A 19,011-nucleotide genomic window follows, 5' to 3' on the forward strand; every position below is an offset into this window, starting at 1 on the left:
TGTTTTTACGAACGGCAAACACACCTGGTCTGGCCGTTCGTAAAAACGGCCGTAAAGTGCCGACTTTTAAAACCATGGCACCGATTGGCACGGCAGTACCACGGCCGTGCCAAGGGTGCCATGGGCCCGCAATTGGTGGGCACCGATCGCGGGCAGCGGGTCCGATACCCGCGCACTCTTTGTCCTTCCGCCGCCCCGCTGTATCACTTCGCGGGGCAGCTGAGGGGCATCCCGGCCCGCGCATGCGCGGGTTTCGCGCAAATGCGCGATGACGTCATCCGCGCATGCGCGGGTTGGAGTCTTCCAATCCGCGCATGCGCGGCTGACGTCATGTGACGCGTCAGCCGGCGCAAACTCTGGCAAGCGGGCTTAACGAAATTCGTTAAGCCCGCGATGCCGGAGTTTACGGCGGCGGCATGCTAGCCCCGACCGGGGACCAGAATCGGTTCCCGGTCGGGGAGGGGGAGGCTGGCGTCAAACCCGCCCGGATTTGACGCCAGCCTTACGATTTCTCCCTCTCTGGGAGAATCGCGCCCATAGATTGGGGGCGGATGTTTGAGGGCAAATCAACATCTGACATGTGGGAGGCTTTCAAATGTCAGTTGAAAGGAATTCAGGACCAGCATGTTCCTGTGAGGAAGAAGGATAAATACGGCAAATTTTGTGATCCTTGGATAACGAGAGATATTGTAGGCCTCAACTAAAAGAAAAAGGAGGCATTTGTCAGGGCTGGAAGGCTGGGAACAGATGAAGCCTGTGTGGAATATAAGGAAAGTAGGAAGGAACTTAAGCAAGGAGTCAGGAGAGCTAAAAGGGGTCGCGAAAAGTCATTGACAAATAGGGTTAAGGAAAATCCCAAGGCGTTTGGCACATACATAAAAAGCAAGAGGGTAGCCAGGGAAAGGGATGGCCCACTGAAGGACAGGCGAGGGAATCTATGTGTGGAGCCAGAGGAAATGGGCGAGGTACTAAATGAATACTTTGCATCAGTATTCACCAAAGAGAAGGAATTGGTGGATGTCGAGTCTGGCGAAGGGCGTGTAGATAGCCTGGGTCACATTGAGATCCAAAAAGACGAGGTGCTGGGCGTCTTGAAAAATATTACGGTGGATAAGTCCCCAGGGCCTGATGGGATCTACCCCAGAATACTGAAGGAGGCAAGGGAGAAAATTTCTGAGGCCTTGACAGAAATCTTTGGATCCTCACTGTCTTCAGGTGATGCCCCGGAGGACTGGAGAATAGCCAATGCTGTTCCCTTGTTTAAGAAGGGTAGCAAGGATAATCCAGGGAACTACAGGCCGGTGAGCCTTACGTCAGTGGTAGGGAAATTACTGGAGGGAATTCTTCAAGATAGGATCTACTCCCATTTGTAAGCAAGGGATCGTATTAGTGAGAGGCAACGCGGTTTTGTGAAGGAGAGGTTGTGTCTCACTAGCTTGATAAAGAGTTTTTCGAGAAGGTCACAAAGATGATTGATGCAGGTAGGGCAGTGGATGTCGTCTATATGGACTTCAGTAAGGCCTTTGACAAGGTCCCTCATGGCAGACTGGTACAAAAGGTGAAGTCACACGAGATCAGAGGTGAGCTGTCAAGATGGATACAGAACTGGCTAGGTCATAGAAGGCAGAGAGTAGCAACAGAAGGGTGCTTTTCTGATTGGAGGGCTGTGACTAGTGGTGTTCCGCAGGGATCAGTGTTGGGACCGTTGCTGTTCGTAGTATATATAAACGATTTGGAGGAAAATGTAACTGATCTGATTAGTAAGTTTGCAGATGACACAAAGGTTGGTAGAATTGCGGATAGTGATGAGGACTGTCAGAGGATACAGCAGGATTTAGATCGTTTGGAGACTTGGGCGGAGAGATGGCAGATGGAATTTAATTTGGACAAATGTGAGGAAATGCATTTTGAAAGGTCTAATACAAGTAGGGAATATATAGTGAATGGTAGACCCCTCAAGAGTATTGACAGTCTCCGGTGGTGGTGGCGACACTGCGGATCTGGGGACAGTGGAGGAGGTACAAGAGGGTGGAGGAAGCGTCGGTCTGGACCCTGATATGCAACAATCACAGGTATGTCCCAGGTAGGATGGATGGTGGGATCCAGAGCTGGCAGAGGGCAGGCATCAGAAGGATGGGAGATCTTTTCATAGACGGAAGCTCTCCCAGTTTGAAGGCGCCAGAGGAAAAATTTAATCTGCCGCCAGGAAACGCCTTTAAATATCTGCAAGTACGAGCCTTCCTGAAAAAACAGGTAGTGGCCTTTCCGACGCTGCCGCCACTGAGGATCTCCGGCACCTGGGTGGGGGAGGGGAGGGTGTCAGATATCTACCAGGAACTACAGGGGGCGGAGGAAACCCGTTGGAGGAGCTCAAGGACAAGTGGGAGGAGGAGCTAGGTGAAGAGTTGGAAGCGGGTCTGTGGCAGAGGTCCTGGGAAGGGTTAATTCCTCCTCATCATGTATCAGGTTCAACCTAATTCAATTTAAGGTGGTCCACTGGGCACACATGACGGCAGCGAGAATCAGCAAGTTTTTGGGGTAGGAGACAGTTGTATGAGGTGCAAGGGCAGCCCTGCAAACCATGTCCACATGTTTTGGGCATGCCTGGAGCTGAGTGTGTTCTGGCAAGGGTTCGTGAGGGCAATGTCCAAGGTGCTCAACACACGGGTGGTGCCGAGTCCAGAGATAGCGATCTTTGGAGTGTCAGAAGACCCGGGAGTTCAGGGGGCGAAAGAGGCCGACGTCTTGGCCTTTGCCTCCCTAGTAGCCCAGAGACGGATTTTATTAATGTCGAGGGACTCGAAGCCCCCTAGTGTAGAGACCTGGGTTTGTGACATGGCTGGGTTTCTCAGCCGTGAGAAAATAAAGTCTGCCTTAAGAGGATCTTGCTAGGGTTCTCTCGGAGGCGTTTTATTATGAAAAATTCTGCAAAACCTTAACAAAAATACTTTTATAAAAAAAGAGTATTGACAGTCAGAGAGATCTTGGTGTACAGTTCCACAGGTCACTGAAAGGGGCAACACAGGTGGAGAAGGTAGTCAAGAAGGCATACGGCATGCTTGTCTTTATTGGCCGGGGCATTGAGTATAAAAATTGGCAAGTCATGTTGCAGCTGTATAAAACCTTAGGCCACACTTGGGGTATAGTGTTCAATTCTGATCGTTACACTACCAGAAGGATGTGGAGGTTTTAGAGAGGGTGCAGAAGAGATTTACCGGGATGTTGCCTGGTATGGAGGGCATTAGCTATGAGGAGCGGTTGAATAAACTCGGTTTGTTCTCACTGGAACGTCAGAGGTTGAGGGGCGACCTGACAGAGGTCTCAAAATTATGAGGGGCATAGACAGAGTGGGTAGTCAGAGGCTTTTCCCCAGGGTAGAGGGGTCAATTACTAGAGGGCAAAGGTTTAAGGTGCGAGGGGCAAGGTTTTTTTTTTTACACATCGGGTTGTGGGTGCCTGGAACTCGCTGCCGGAGGAGGTGGTGGAAGCAGGGACGATAGTGACGTTTAAGGGGCACCTTGACAAATATATGAATAGGATGGGAATAGAGGGATATGGACCCCAAAAGTGTAGAATATTTTAGTTTAGACGGGCAGCATGGTCGGCGCAGGCTTGGAGGGCCGAAGGGCCTGTTCCTGTGCTGTACTTTTCTTTGTTCGTTACATTTTAAAAGCATTGCAACCTTTTGACCAAAGGTTGTTCTGCAAGTCATGTCCAGTTTTGCAGTTTGAGAGCATATTAATCTTGCACAGGTAACAAAGGGGGTAATTTCTTACTAAATCACAATACTGCAAATGCTGGAAATCTAAAATAAAAACAAAATACTGGAAAGCCTTAACAGGTTTAGTAGCATTTGTGAAGAGTTCCCACAGTTGGCATTTCAGGTCGATGACCTGATACATCGCTCTTCAGAGATTCTGCCATACCAGTATGGCAGTTCTAGCGTTCTTGGATCTTAAATTTAGTCCTGCAGTTGAAATTATATCAATGATGTTTAAGCAAGATTTTACCATAGAACCTCGACATATACAACATCTGGAAATATTTTCTATTCTAAATATGTGTAAATAAAAATGTTAACATTAGGGTTTTTTAAACTTAGTTTGTTTCCAAATGTTGATTTTATATATACGGATACAAAATCTTCACACACATTAGATTATTGTTATGACAACTTAATTCCTCCCAACATAGTTCACAGAGCAGTGTAAAGTAAATAAAGTACTTCAAATTCAATTGATTGTCCACTAAATGTTATTTTGTAGATCCTTAGTTTGCTTAAATGAGGCTTTAAAATATTTGTGTACAAATAGTATGAGCTAGAATTTAAACAAATGGATATTTTTTGGACAAATGCTATAGACAGAAAAAAATTTGTTTTCATTCCCACAACCAAAAGGATGGGGTAGTTTAAATATACAGAAAGAGCATAGTTAAGAAAATCTGCTTGCGGAACTCAGTTATGCTTTTCAGCATTATTCCTTTTATATTCGATCAAATTGACGGAAATATTATTTCAATTCTGGAGTGGATGATCTTAAATTGCTGAGGTGCTGAAACTACAGAAAACCCTCAATATTTGCTCAATTACAGTCAGGTCATTTTTTTTCCCCCTGTTGGTCTTCAGGCAACAATTCTCCAGGAGCACAGTTCCACAGGTCAGGCAACTCACAGTACCACATGCAAGTCATTATTATTAGTGTGCAAGACTCGTCAGGGACTGCCTCTCGACCACTTGGCTATACAGATTAGAGATTACAGGTAACCTTAGTCTATTCTCATCCAATTATCATATATGCAACTTTCAATAGAAAGTACTAAATAGCAATCAAAGCCAGGTGAATTAGCAAACATTGCCTCCAAAGCTATTTTCTCAAGCTGCAAAGGAAAATCACTGACTACCATCCACCTTTGCGATCACTTAACCCTGCAAATACCAACTAAACATTAAAATTATCTTAGCTTGGGGTTTGTTTCAAAAATGATTTGATAGGTTGGTTAAACAGCTGAAGATAGAAAGGACTCCTCTTTGATATTACACATTCTTTCACGGACAGTGAACCATCGTCTAGCTATTTTCACTTATACCTGGCATGTGTGATGACCTGGAAACAAATTCCTCACCCAGGAGTTGCACCATAATTCGGGATATATGAAAACAATATTTCCTTACACAACAGCTGATTCTGAAAATATATATTTTATTAAAATGACTGCAAAGACAGCAAGTGTTCATGCGTGCAAGTTCTGAAAATTTCTCTATATATTTACCTTATCAGTCATAACAGAAGCAAAGAGGAAACGCCCGCCTAGCCCAAATGAGTAAATTTTTGATCCAATAATTTTGAATGTTCTTCCAAAATCATCTGTCCTTTTAAGTTCCAACAGGCCTCTCGCAGCTACAATACAAATCAGATTGTATCTTCATTAGTCTAATTCACATTTCGAAAAAGTGACCTTAAATTTAAATAAGCATTCTGTGCTTAACAACATTTAAGTCAGTATTTTGAATAGAAATCACAATGTTTGCTTGCCAGCAATGCCTACCTCTCAGGAATGCATCACAAAAAGCTTGTTTTTAGTCCCAGTTTAATTGAACAAATACAGTTAGTTTGCAACTTATGTTAACAATTAGAAACCAAATGTTTTTCTACTGAATGGGGAAGCACCAGCAGGGGCTGGTTTAGCTCACTGTGCTAAATCGCTGGCTTTTAAAGCAGATCAAGCAGGCCAGCAGCATGGTTCGATTCCTGTACCAGCCTCCCCGGACAGGCGCCCGAATGTGGCGACTAGGGGCTTTTCACAGTAACTTCATTGAAGCCTATTCGTGACAATAAGCGATTTTCATTTTCACGTGGGCAGCACAGTAGCACAGTGGTTAGTACTGTTGCTTCACAGCTCCAGGGTCCCAGGTTCGATTCCCGGCTTGGGTCACTGTGTGCGGAGTCTGCACGTTCTCCCAGTGTCTGTGTGGGTTTCCTCCGGGTGCTCCGGCTTCCTCCCACAGACCAAAGATGTGCGGGTTAGGTGGATTGGCCATACTAAATTACCCTGAGTGTCCAAAAAAGGTTAGGTGGGGATACGGGTATAGGGTGGAGGTGTGGGCTTAAATAGGGTGCTCTTTCCAAGGGCCGGTGCAGATTAGATTAGCCGAATGGCCTCCTCCTGTAAATTTTATGATTCTATGAAAAGATATATTGTAAATGTTCCCAATGTGTAGGGCGGCACGGTGGCTCAGTGGTTAGAACTGCTGTCTCACAGTACTGAGAACCTGGGTTCGATCCCAGCTTTGGGGCAGTGTTTATGTGGAGTTTGCACATTCCCCCCATGTCTGCGTGGGTCTTGCCCCCACAACCTAAAGATGTGCAGGGTAGGTGAATTGGCCACACTAAATTGCCTCTTAATTGGGAAAAAAAGAATTGGGTACACTGAAAAACATTTCTTTTAATGTTCCCAATGTGTAATTACCGGAGTAAAACAACAAATAAAACAGCTAGCACTACTCACCATCATTCAATTACTCAAGTAAAAACTGTTTTCCAGCATTACTACTGGCATATTGTTAGTACTCTTGTCACAGAAACAGTATGATTCTGCAAGTGAGGTCCTGGGAACAAGCCACATAGTTAAACAGACTACCTGCAGTCTTGTGAACAGTACTCAAGTGTACACGAGTTCAGTGGGTAAATAGAACAAAATTCAATGTGAATAATACCATTTTAAAAATAAAATGCAAGAATCAATTGTGGAACAAGTTAATTTTCATATTATAAGAATTGTATGTAGCGTATGATTTGTGTAAGGGCTTATTCCAAGGCTTTACACTGATGGGCTAAATGACCTGTCCAATAAAAACAAATCTGAGGATTTCTGAGGTTTTCTTGCAAGAAAAATAAAACAAAAAATAAAATAATGAAAAAATAAATCCAAGTGATTGCAAGAAAGAGTTAGCGTATACCTTTGAATGTTGTATACTTCAAAACTAAAACTCATAACCAAATTATCTTACACATTCATCCCAAAGAAATTAAAAGGTAGGATTTTTATTAACTTTAATCAAAATGTATGATATTGACAGAACTTACTACAAGATCCATTGGGGTGGGTTGTGAAGAAAATAGTATCATTTTGTCCCCTGAAATAAAACAAAGCAAAGACAATCAAATGGACAATCATACTTACGAATAAAATGTAATTATCATACAAGCTGGGGACAAAAGGGGAAGTGGAACTACTTCCAAAAATGACATAAAGTTTGCCCACATGGGCCACTCATTGAAGAATTTGTTCGTAGACAATAGGTCATGTTCAAATTTACTTCAGCCATTCAAGGGGATTTTCACAGTAACTTCATTGCAGTGTTAATGTAAGCTTACTTGTGACAATAACAAACTCAAGGAACTTCACTTTATTGATTTTATATATGTTCAGTTTTCCTCTTTGTAGGCTGAATCTGTTACACGAGAAGAGAACATGCTTGTATATTTGGAGGCCATACTCTTCTTTTGCTAAGTTAATCAAAAAAACTTTAAGGAATGCTTTTCTTTTCCAAGATTCATCAATAGGGAACTCGGGGTCTTGCTGCAGGAATGATGTGGAGATGTGGATATTATTGCTGCAGGAAGTGTGCAGAATAATGTGAGATACTTTCTGTTCTTTAACCGGTCTAGTAGCTAACAGCTAACAGCAATTCCTCCATGTTTTTCAAGTATAGTGGTTCAAGCTACTTTCAACTTATGGTTTCCACCAATGAATAGAAAGTATAATAGGCAGCCACAATAGTATTAAATAACTCTTTCTTTAGGGGAAATGTAAATTGGGAGTGGAGGACTATACTAATATTAGAACAAGGCCTCGAACTTTATTCTAATAGAAAACATATTTCTGCAGTCTACACTTGGAAACAATATTACCAATGACCCCTCCACAGCCAAATACTCTACTTATCAGGATGATCCTCGAGCCTTTGTTTTCAGCCTCAGACAACTCAATTCCAGAACTGCTTCCATCCAAAAGCACCCAAATAAATACCTTGGATTTCCAATGTCACCAAATTTTAATTCATTCGAGGGATGCGGGCATCAATCCCTATTTGCCAGTTAGAAGGTGGGGTGTCCTTTAAGAATGGTGCCCTGTTCTCTGAAGATTCAGCCTTGCTGCAGTCCTCGGGTCCCACGCATCACATGTTCGGCACGGATAACACCAGGTTCCAAAATAATTTCTACTGTGGGTGAGTTGCAATAGAGATCGCCCCAATCCAGCCGGCGGGAATCCCACCTCATTCCGTGCCGGAAACCACACTTAGAAACGTTTTGACTGAATTGCGTCCATTATTTTCAGCTGTTAGATTTTAAAGGGACGTAGAAGGGATTTACAACTTGCAACGGTTTCATTAGTGAACAAGGAAAGGTTATTAAATTTAATTTGACCTGCAAGTGGGAGCCATGGGAAAACATGAAAGATTTTATATTTTGGAATTTTCCAAGAAATGCTGAGGACAATGAAATACAGATGAAAGAGGGAAAGGAAATGCAAGGAGAGATGTTGACAGCATTTGTGGTTGGCGGTATGAGGAAGATGATTTGATGGAAACAGTTCTGGGCTGGGAGAAAATGTTATATTCGAATCAACAACCCAACCTAGCCAAAAAAAGTAATGTGCCTTGAAAGTTTCTTGGATTTCCACAGACGAGGAAGTGACTTTCTAGAGGTTGTATGGTATGCCTTTATTAAAGCGAAGGCAGCTTTGCCTCAGATAATCACAGAATTGCTATAGTGCGGAAGGAGACCATTCGGCCCATCGAGTCTACATCTACCTTACGAAAGAGCACTCCACCCAGGTCCATGCCCCACCTGACTCCACCCTATCCCCATAACCTAACCTGCACATGGCTGGACACGGAGGGGAAATTCAGCATGGCCAATCCACCTAATCCACACACCTTTGGACTGTGGGAGGTAACCGGAGCATCCGAAGGAAACCAATGCAGACATGGGAAGAATGTACAAACTCCACACAAGCAGTCACCCAAGGCCAGAATTGAACCCGGGTTATACAGGGGCTGTGAGGCAGCAGTGCTAACCACTGTGCCACCATGCCGCGCTTACTGGATTTGTATAGTTGAACATCTATAAGGGAGCCTGTGTGACGTTTATATGTGGGCCTGATCAAGTAGGGAGTCTTTTGGAAGGAAATGTTTTGCAAAGCTAGTTTTAACTGTAACTGTAAACTTATATGCTTAAGTTTTCTCTCTTCTTGGCAATAAACCTTTAAAATCCAGAAGTGTTACTGGACTTGTTCCTGCTGAGGATCAGTACTTCTCTTCTCATTTTCAGAATAGAAATAAATTAAGTCATGGCCCATCAGCCAAGTCCTCTGGGGTTTGGTTTACTCAACAATGAATATCCGCTGTGGTCATAATTGTGTTATCATGCGGATTTTCCAATACATTATAATGTTTAAATCAGAACCATTCTCTAATTGAACATTAGCAAAATGAATGATGCATTCTGAAGGGCAATTAGGGATGGGCAGCAAATGCTTGGCCTGGCCGATGTTGTCCACATTCCATTAAAGACATGAAAAAAAACCTAATCCACAAAGTGATTTCAAAGCCCACATTCTGCCCATCCTGAAAATACTTCCTTTCACGTCAACATCACCTAATCGTCCAGCCTTGCCTCGTCCAATCACGACTGAAACTTTTACCCACATGTGTATTACCCCCAGACTCACCAAGTCTCGTTTCAGTTTCCAACAAACCAGTTTAGGGGAAAAAACAAAATCTGCTTCACATCTACAATTTAATCATAATTTCAGCCTTTTTCAACCAAATCGCTTCTCCTTCTCCATTAACAGTTAATTCAAAATTGTCATTCTTAATTTATGGTGTCTCTGTCGCCTCATCTTTATTCTACCACATTCCTAACAGTATCCTTCCAACTTTGGCCTTGACTACAACCTCTCTCCTCTCCCACTCTAACTTGGAAATAGTAGACAGAACCTTACCATATTTTTTCAGGCTCAGACTGAAAAGCAGCATGCAGCTCTCCAGCTGCACACACCAGTTTTCTCTCCAGAAATTGATTCTCTCCAAGAGAGAAAAAGCGAGTGGGCATGGTTTGCATCGTCACTGTGGCGGGGTGGGACCAGAGGTCGGGGTGCCCCAATCAGAAGTGAAGTGAAACTTCACACTCCACCCTGACAATTGTCGGAGGGTTCCCCTGCCCCCTCACCACCGCTGAAGTATCACCAATGCCCCCCCTCCCCAACCACACATGGAAACCTCTCCCCACCCTCCCAAATGAGGCTTCCACAAGGGTCCGCCTCTGGCACTGTCCCCAATGCAGGTCTGCACTGCCAGAGGGTAGTGCCAGGGCACTGGCTGGGCATGTCCCTCTGCTCCTGGGTACTATACTTACCTTTGCTCCCCTGGAAGGATACTCTCGACTAAATACAGTTTTTAAAAGCGAGGTTTGAATATTCCGTGGGGGAGGGGGGGGCTGGCTAATTATATTTTAATTTATTCTAATCCACTAAAATGAGGTTCTAAGGGTGCGATTCTCCGCTGCCCACGACGGGTCGGAGAATAGCGGGAGGGCCTTCCTGACATTTTTCCCGCCCTCCCCACGGTACGAATCGCTGCTCGCTGTTTTTTTACGGCAAACAGCGATTCTCCCCAGGCCGATGGGCCAAGTTCCCAGGCCTTTCCGGCCGTTTTCACGAACGCAATCACACCTGCTCTCACCGTTCGTGAAAACAGCCGCAAAGTGCCGTCCCGAACAACCATGGCACCAATTGGCACGGCCGCACCACGGCCACGCCAAGGTTGGCATGGGCCTGCGATCAGTGGGCACCGATCGCGGGCAGCGGGTCCGATACCCGCGCACTATCTGTTCCTCCGTCGCCCCGCAGGATCAGTCCGCGGGGCGGCTGAGGGGCATGACGGCCCGCGCATGTGCGGGTTTGACGCATATGCGTGATGACGTCATCCACGCATGCGCGGGTTGGAGCCGTCCAACCCGTGCATGCGCGGCTGACGTCATCGTGCGCGTCAGCCGCCGTGACGCTTGGCGCGCAAGTTTAGTGACGGTCGCTAAGCCCGCAATGCCGTGCTTCACGGGGCCGCGCTGCTAGCCCCGCCCGGGAGGGGGCGCGGAGGCTGCCGTGAAACACGGCCAGTTTCACGGCACCCTTTACGACTCGCCGCATTTGCGGAGAATCGCGCCCTAGATCTTTGCCCAGAGAGAATTGTGTTCCCAATCCTGTCCGGATTTTCCCCCTGCATCGCCATTCTTTCCAACAGCGAACGCAGGTGGAAAATCGTTCCGAGAACCTTCAACCAAACTCTTCAGAACTAACTCATCAAACCTACTTTTTTTATCTTTCAAAACCTGACATTCTCAATCATCTTCAAAAGTATTACAGTCTGGGCAGCATGTGGTGCAATGGTTAGCACTGGGACTGCGGCGCTGAGGACCCGGGTACGAATCCCGGCCCTGGGTCACTGACCGTGTGGGGTTTGCACATTCTCCCCGTGTTTACCTGGGTTTCACCCCCACAACCCAAAGATGAGCAGGTTAGGTGGACTGGCCACGCTAAATTGCACCTTAATTGGAAAAAAAAATAATTGGGTGCTCTAAATTCTAATAAAAAGTATTACAGTCCAGCACCAATTCTCCTTTGTGAACTGCTTTGGGATATTTACTATGTTAATGAATTACTCCATACTTTACAAAACACCAATCTGCTCAGTCATCAGTTACTATCAGTTAAGCTTTACTTACCACTTCACAAGACAGACAAAGTCATGAATATTTTTCCATGTTTCACCAAAATTGGAGGAAAACCACAGCACATTCTGAAATATTGCAAATAGATATTAGACAAAAAGAATAAAATCTTGGAATTGAATTATGAATACATTTATGAAACCACTTACAGACAGATAAGCTGCCATGTTTCCTACATTACATCAGTGACTATGTTGGAAATGTAATTCATTCGCTGTCTTGAACTTTGGGACTCCCAGTGACTGTGACAGATGCTATATTAATGTAACTTGAATTTCATCTGCTGTTGCTCATATTTAATCCCATTTATTATTTACATTCTGGAGTTCCTGAATGTAGCAGATCCTGCTGTTTGGAACATTGAGCTTTAGAATCCAACCAGGAAGGTTCCTAATTCTGAGCCAGGGTAACCCACAATACTTCTTGTAAGTAACCTTCTGCTCCAGTTACCTGCTAAAGTGAAAGCAACATCTTTCCAAGCTTAATTTCAACATTATTTTTCTATCTCCTGAATAACCAAAACTCATTCCAGATAACAAATCCCATCATTTTCTTCTTGGGTGAACTTACATCTGTGCTGAGCGCGAGCAGATGATCAGAATTTTTGGAATTGTAAAAGATCTGCAATAGTGGGTGAAAAGGAAGATTTTGGGGGGAAAAGTTCTTGCCAAAATCACTAGACGTGAAGATCCTTCCACCACTGCTCTTCCCAGAGACATCAGCTGTAAGGATCACCTAAAGGGAGAGGAAAAAAAAGAGAGAACAATTGTCATCCTGAAACATGCATTCACTGTTTTTTTTTTTAATTAAGTGAAACTTTCCTTTCCCCCTAAATACACAAACACTTAACTAATAATTCTTTATGTAAAATGGAGAACGACTCGCTGAGGTGGCTCTGTTGTGCTTGCTACAGCCATTTATACTGGACGGAGGAGAGTCACATTAACAGTTTCCTATTAAAACAGTTTTGCAAATGATGTTTGTGATCATCTGATACCATCTTTCTGATGGTTACAGGGGTGGGAACAGACTGGTTTAGCACATTGAGCTAAACAGCTGGCTTGCAATGCAGAATAATGCCAGCAGTGTGGGTTCAATTCCTGTACTGGCCTGCCCGGACAGGCGACGGAATGTGGCGACTAAGGGCTTTTCACAGTAACTTCACTGAAGCCCACTTGTGACAATAAGCAATTATTATTATGCTGGACAACTGAAGCAAAATTCCTCTTTCGCTGTCTCACCCAGAGTTGGTACAGCTACTTTAGACGTAGAGCAAATGCTTCCACTTGTGGGGCAATCCAGAACGAGAGGTCATAGTTTTAGGATAAGGGGTAGCAGATTTAAAACTGAGATCATGAGAAATTACTTCTCTCAAATGGTCATGAATCTGTGGAATTCATTCCCCCAGAGTGCAGTGATGTAGAACCATAGAAATGATACAGCACATAAGGGGGCCATTCAGCCCACTTTGTCCATGCTAACCTAAAGACATCCACGTGCCCTTTCTATTCCTACCTTCCTGCACCCGAACCATAGCCCTGTAGCTTAAGGTACAGATCCAGGTACTTTTTTTTTTTTTAAAAGAGTTTAGGGTCAAAGAGGTCGGTGTCCTGGCCTTTACGTCCCTAGTAGCCCGGCGGAGGATCTTGCTTCAATGGAAGGATGCGAGGCCCCCAAGTGTGGAGGCCTGGATCAATGATATGGTGGGGTTCATCAAATTGGAGATGGTGAAATTTGCCCTGAGGGGATCAGTACAGGGGTTCATTAGGCGGTGGCAGCCTTTCCTGGACTTCCTGGCGGAACGGTAGGGAAATAGGCCAGCAGCAGCAACCTTGGGGGGGGGGGGGGGGGGGGGGGGGGGGGTGTCTTGAATACATGACCTCTGCTTTTTTGAACTCTCTGCCAAGGGAAAAGGATTGCTCCTGTCCGCTCTATCTCTACCCCTCACAATTTTGTATTCCTCAATCATGTCACCGATCAGCCTTCTAAGTTCCAAGGAAAACAACCCCAATCTCTCCAATCCCACCTCGTAGCTACAATTCTCCAGCCCTGGCAGCATTCTAGTAAACGTCTTCTGCTCTCTCTCCAAAGAAATTACATCGTTCCTGTAATGAGGTGACCAGAACTGCACCTACTCCAGTTGTGGCCTCACCAGTATCTGATACAGTTCCATCATCGTATCCCAATTGTCTGGCCATTGAGTAAATTTGGGGGGGGGGGGGGGGGGAATTGAGAGATTTTTAATTAATAATGGGTTAAAAGGTAATGGGGAACGGGCAGGAAAGTGGAGTTGAAACAGAGAGGAGATCAGCCATGATCGTATTGAATGGCGGAGCGGCTCAAGCGGCCGAATTGCCGACTCCTGCACCTAGTTCTAATGTACAGCAGCCCAGGCCACTGGAGGAGAGGGAAAAAACTGCAAATCTGCCTCTGCAATTATGCTGCCAGGTGACACCAGTCCCTGCCAGGAGCCAAAACTACCTTAGGTAATGCAAACTGCCTACTTCAGTTACTTGCCCACAGGTAGCAGCCTGAAAGTCATCAGCAAACCAGTAAGACAAATGTATTATATACTTAGCCTTGCAGATCTCATACTTTTTAAACATTTGATTGGTTATAGTAGTCAGCCTAATCCCTGTGACAATTCAGTACCCTGCATATCCACAGAGCTATGTGACATTACCACCTATTAATCTACAAACATTAATTAATTCTTATTTTTATTTTCTTCCTGGCTGCTGCCATCCTCTAGGAGTTATTGAATTTCATGGTCAACAAAAAGCCAAATGAAGCCAATTGACAGTCCAACTCACTGAAACAGCACCACATTTGGAGTTAAATCTTTGATGAACAAGAGTGTGCTAAAACAGAAAGTGACTCTTCTGGATAAGGGTATCTCTCAGCAGATTGCGAGTATGGCGACTTGGGAATTGTGGGTGAATGCCAGTTTCTATTATCTCAACACAATCTGTTGGATCTTACAAAATGTTAAACATATGGATGCCACGGTAATGGAATTGCAGAATCTTTCAGTGTGATGAGTTAAGTGTTATTTGTCTTCTATATTTATCTTATGATCAGCATGCATCACATTCAACAGGTTTGTTTCCTCACTTTGCAATTGTGTTTTTTTACTATATTCTTCCTTACCCCTTTCTCAGGGTCTTCCTGTACCAATAGGCCAGTTGACCCATGTCTGACCCCAAGCCCCAAACCAAACATTGTTCTTGAAGCTTGTTGCCAGGGAATGTGCAAGAATAGACCATAAGGATTCTCTCTCTAATTCTCGGTCTCTGCATAGAACGAAAGTTGCTCTCCGCTACCCACGCAAAGTAGACATTTATAGCTCAGCACACTGCACCAAACAAGCCTATGGCTGTGAATCCAAATCTTAACTTTGCAATGTACATCAAAAAAACGATTCAGTTCGAGAAAAATCTAAAGTAAGACAGCAATGGATAGTGCACTACAAACTAGCACATTGATAGTGCTGGATATTCTAAATCAGTCTAGCACGCAACATAAAAGGATTACCTTTCCAGAATTCTCGGGGCCAATAGCAATTCCAAATTCCGTACGGATGAAAGTATTGTTGATGAGTTTTGTAATATCAGAGAAGGTCTTTCCATAATTATTACTGAAAGAAAATGATCAATTAAAACAATGCAGCAAGCAACCTGCTGAGTAAGCAAACAAAGTCTAAAAATGACACAGCAAAATAAAACTCCATTAGTACTTGTAGGGCACATTGAAATACCGTGGCCTACAATGATAGAACGTAGTTATACAAAGAATTACAGCACCGCAAATTCCAAATCTTAGCCAGGCTATTTTTCAGAGAGCACTATCAAAGAAAGAATTATCGTCTCTCCAAAAGAGGGAGAGACATTTAAATTGAACCAGATTAATATGCCTAATTTCTCATAGCAATGCAATGCGAGGCCTGTGAATAGCTAGCCAGAAACGGTCATAACACGCTTCTCAAGCAGGAGTAAATTCTTTTAAAAATTTATTTTCCAATTAAGGGGCAATTTAGCGTGACCAATCCACCTACCTGCACATCTTTGGATTGTGGGGGTGAGGCCCACCCAGACATGGGAGAATGTGCAAACTCCACACGGACAGTGATCCCGGGACTAGGATCGAACCCAGGTCCTCGGCATTGTGAAGCAGCAGTGCTAATCACCGTGCCACCCTAAGCAGGAATAAACTTAGTAGTGCAGGTTTTATGTTATGCTGATACGGAAACAGCATATAGCTAAATTACAACATAGTTATACTATGTTTATCTGCCACATAAGGTCATGTTTATCATTACCTTTCTATCCAGTTTTTAAACTATCCAAAGACAAAGAATTTAGGAAATTCTGATTTAATATACTACAAACAAATTCCAATGGAATTGCCCCAAATAATATTACATCGATCTCACGGCATAACCACAGCTACGGAAGTTACTGCAACATCAACTTCACATCCATGGTAATACAGAATAAATCTGAATACTCTTCCTGGAAATCCAGCTTCCGTTGCAAACACAAAGTCTAAACGAAGGTTCTGTTAATCTACTATCAACAAGATTACCGACAGGGCATAATAGCAAACAGAAAGCAAACAATTTTGTAGATTCTACTACAAATCAGCATGTGGTCAGAGATAAAGAATGAGGAAGAGCACAGCAATCAGAGCTGACTGACAGATGGATACTGGAGCATGATCACAAATAATTACAACATTTTTACCCACGGTATAGCAGCTTCAACATAACTGCCAAAGACTGATAAAGCTCCACTATTGCTTACAATACAAGGCAGGAACTCAGTGTGCACTCTGGTTGCAGACCTGTTCATTCAAATTCTTGGACTGAACTGATTGAAAGAACAGCTGCAAAAGTTGTTTAACATTTTTCTGTCCAAACTATTATTGAAAGCTGAAGATGCCATACATTACCTTCTGTATAACCGCGACTGCCCAAAGCTAATTCCCAAGAAAGGTAGCTGGAAGGTCGTTAAGGCCAGGAGTACCTATGAATTAAAACACAGCAAAACACAATTAAAATTTGATTTAATGTGTTGATTACATTTTTCCCCAAATCTAGAATTCTTCGCAATAGAATACTTCCACATTGTCATGTACAAAATTTTAAACCCACCCACCTCACTAAAACAGTTTGAGGTTAACTCAACGGAATTAATGACAATTTGCAACACTGTAGATATGTTGCAAATTGGGGTCTACATTAAAGCAGAACTGGCAACAAATTAGGTCACCATCAAACACACCCACGTCAGTTGGTCTAACCCTCCACAGACGTTTTGTATGTTGAAGCAACTTGCAAGCTTGATCACAAGAGCAGTCACACAACTTCTGCTCAACTGACAGTCATGCATGCCAAAACTGAAAGCTCCCCGAATTCTAAAAACAAATCATACAACTGAAAAACAGCCTTGAACAACGGTTGAACAACGATACATGGCCCCAGCCATTGCTTTAACATGACCCAAATAAGTGAACTTTCTTTGACATATGAACTTACTATGATGAATATCTATGAATTTCAAATCAATTTGAAAACACAAACTGCTAAAATGTACCACCGTTTCAAAATAACTTCAGAAACCTCGCCACACAAATGATCAGCAAGTTGAATTAGCATAATTTTACTGATCTTCTGTTCACCCTTAATGAATGGTCCAGAACAGGAGAACCGCACAGGAAAGGGGCGAAACATTGCCGCTTAAGGCAAGTCAATAAGGGAAGATTACTGTTGCAGTGTTGTCATTGTGATGGAACCCAGCGCTTGAGTAACCACACAACAGGTTATTGTGATTAATGTAGGAAATTTTATACATTATATTTAATATTTTGTTGTGGTAATGTTATTAAAAACCCTGGGTTCAAACACATACTGGCAGTATGTCTGCTAAAGCTGTGATTAAGGAGTCGTAAAGGTGAGTTAATCACTGATTTCAACCATTTCCTTGCTTACATGTAGATGGCCAACAGAATATTGTTTATAGAAAGGAGATTTCCTGTAGTGCAGATAATTTATGAAGTTGCGATATTTAGCTAAACATGCCCTGAGACGTTAGCACAGTTGCCTCACAGCCCCAGAGTCCCAGGTTCGATTCCCGGCTTGGGTCACCGTCCGTGCGACTCTGCACGTTTTCCCCATGTTTGCGTGGGTTTCCGGTTTCCTCCCACAGTCCAACGGTGTGGGAGGTTAGGTGGATTTGGGTTGCTGGGTTGCAGGAATTGGGTGGAGGTGTGGGCTTAGACAAGGTGCTCTTTCTAAGGGCCGGCGCAGACACAATGGGCCGAATGGCCTCCTTTTGCACTGTAAATGTTATGATACAGATTATGTAATTAATGAGAGGAGCTAGGACTGTCTGTAGTTTTGTCACAGGATTAGAGTCTGACAAGGCAGAAGGATTTTCAGGTTGTTCCTGAAAGGGTCTCTCTCAAAAGGTATGCTCAGAGAACAGCAAGTAACCCTGAAGGTTATATTGAATTAAGAATGGATTTTGAACTATATTTGGGTTGCTTTGTTGGAATATATATAATGAAGGTGTACGTCATAAGTTTAAGAACGGTTTAACTATTAATTGTAATGCTTTTTCTTTGATGTTAGCGTGGTTAATTCTGTGTTTAAATTAAAGTTTGTTATGACATAAAATATCCCTTTGGTTGGATTGGTTGAAGTAATCACACTTGGGGTGAAATATCCTTTCCTCACAGTTTTACAAATTGCTTGGGATTTCTTGTCTGGTATCCTAACAATAATTGGGGTCCAATCAGGTATGCCAGCAGTATTTACTAGATAGAGGGAGGCAGCCGCAGTGACTACTTTCTGGAGAGCTGGATCACATTACAAAGAATTTAGCTCCCTCTCAACAAATATATGTTTTTGGCTGAAAAAGTTACAAACAATGTAACAGGGCAGCACGGTAGCCTTGTGGATAGCACAATCGCTTCACAGCTCCAGGGTCCCAGGTTCGATTCCGGCTTGGGTCACTGTCTGTGCGGAGTCTGCACATCCTCCCCGTGTGTGCGTGGGTTTCCTCCGGGTGCTCCGGTTTCCTACCACAGTCCAAAGATGTGCGGGTTAGGTGGATTGGCCATGATAAATTGCCCTTAGTGTCCAAAATTGTCCTTAGTGTTGGGTGGGGTTATTGGGTAATGGGGATAGGGTGGAGGTGTTGACCTTGGATAGGGGGTA

General features: G+C 43.7%; 1 protein-coding gene across 1 annotated transcript in view; it reads right to left on the bottom strand.

The window, feature by feature from the left end:
* Positions 1 to 19,011, bottom strand: part of LOC119977998 (sortilin-like) — a 76,168-nt gene that overhangs the window by 36,871 nt on the left and 20,286 nt on the right. The window contains exons 3-8 of the mRNA XM_038819284.1: positions 16,743 to 16,816; positions 15,327 to 15,429; positions 12,363 to 12,527; positions 11,787 to 11,860; positions 7,086 to 7,135; positions 5,272 to 5,399 (exon numbers count right to left, since the gene is read on the bottom strand). Coding sequence (XP_038675212.1) covers positions 5,272 to 5,399; positions 7,086 to 7,135; positions 11,787 to 11,860; positions 12,363 to 12,527; positions 15,327 to 15,429; positions 16,743 to 16,816 — 594 coding nt within the window. The remainder of the gene's footprint in view (positions 1 to 5,271; positions 5,400 to 7,085; positions 7,136 to 11,786; positions 11,861 to 12,362; positions 12,528 to 15,326; positions 15,430 to 16,742; positions 16,817 to 19,011) is intronic.

Source organism: Scyliorhinus canicula, chromosome 15 (genome assembly GCF_902713615.1).
Source record: "Scyliorhinus canicula chromosome 15, sScyCan1.1, whole genome shotgun sequence".
Classification (NCBI taxonomy): domain Eukaryota; kingdom Metazoa; phylum Chordata; class Chondrichthyes; order Carcharhiniformes; family Scyliorhinidae; genus Scyliorhinus; species Scyliorhinus canicula.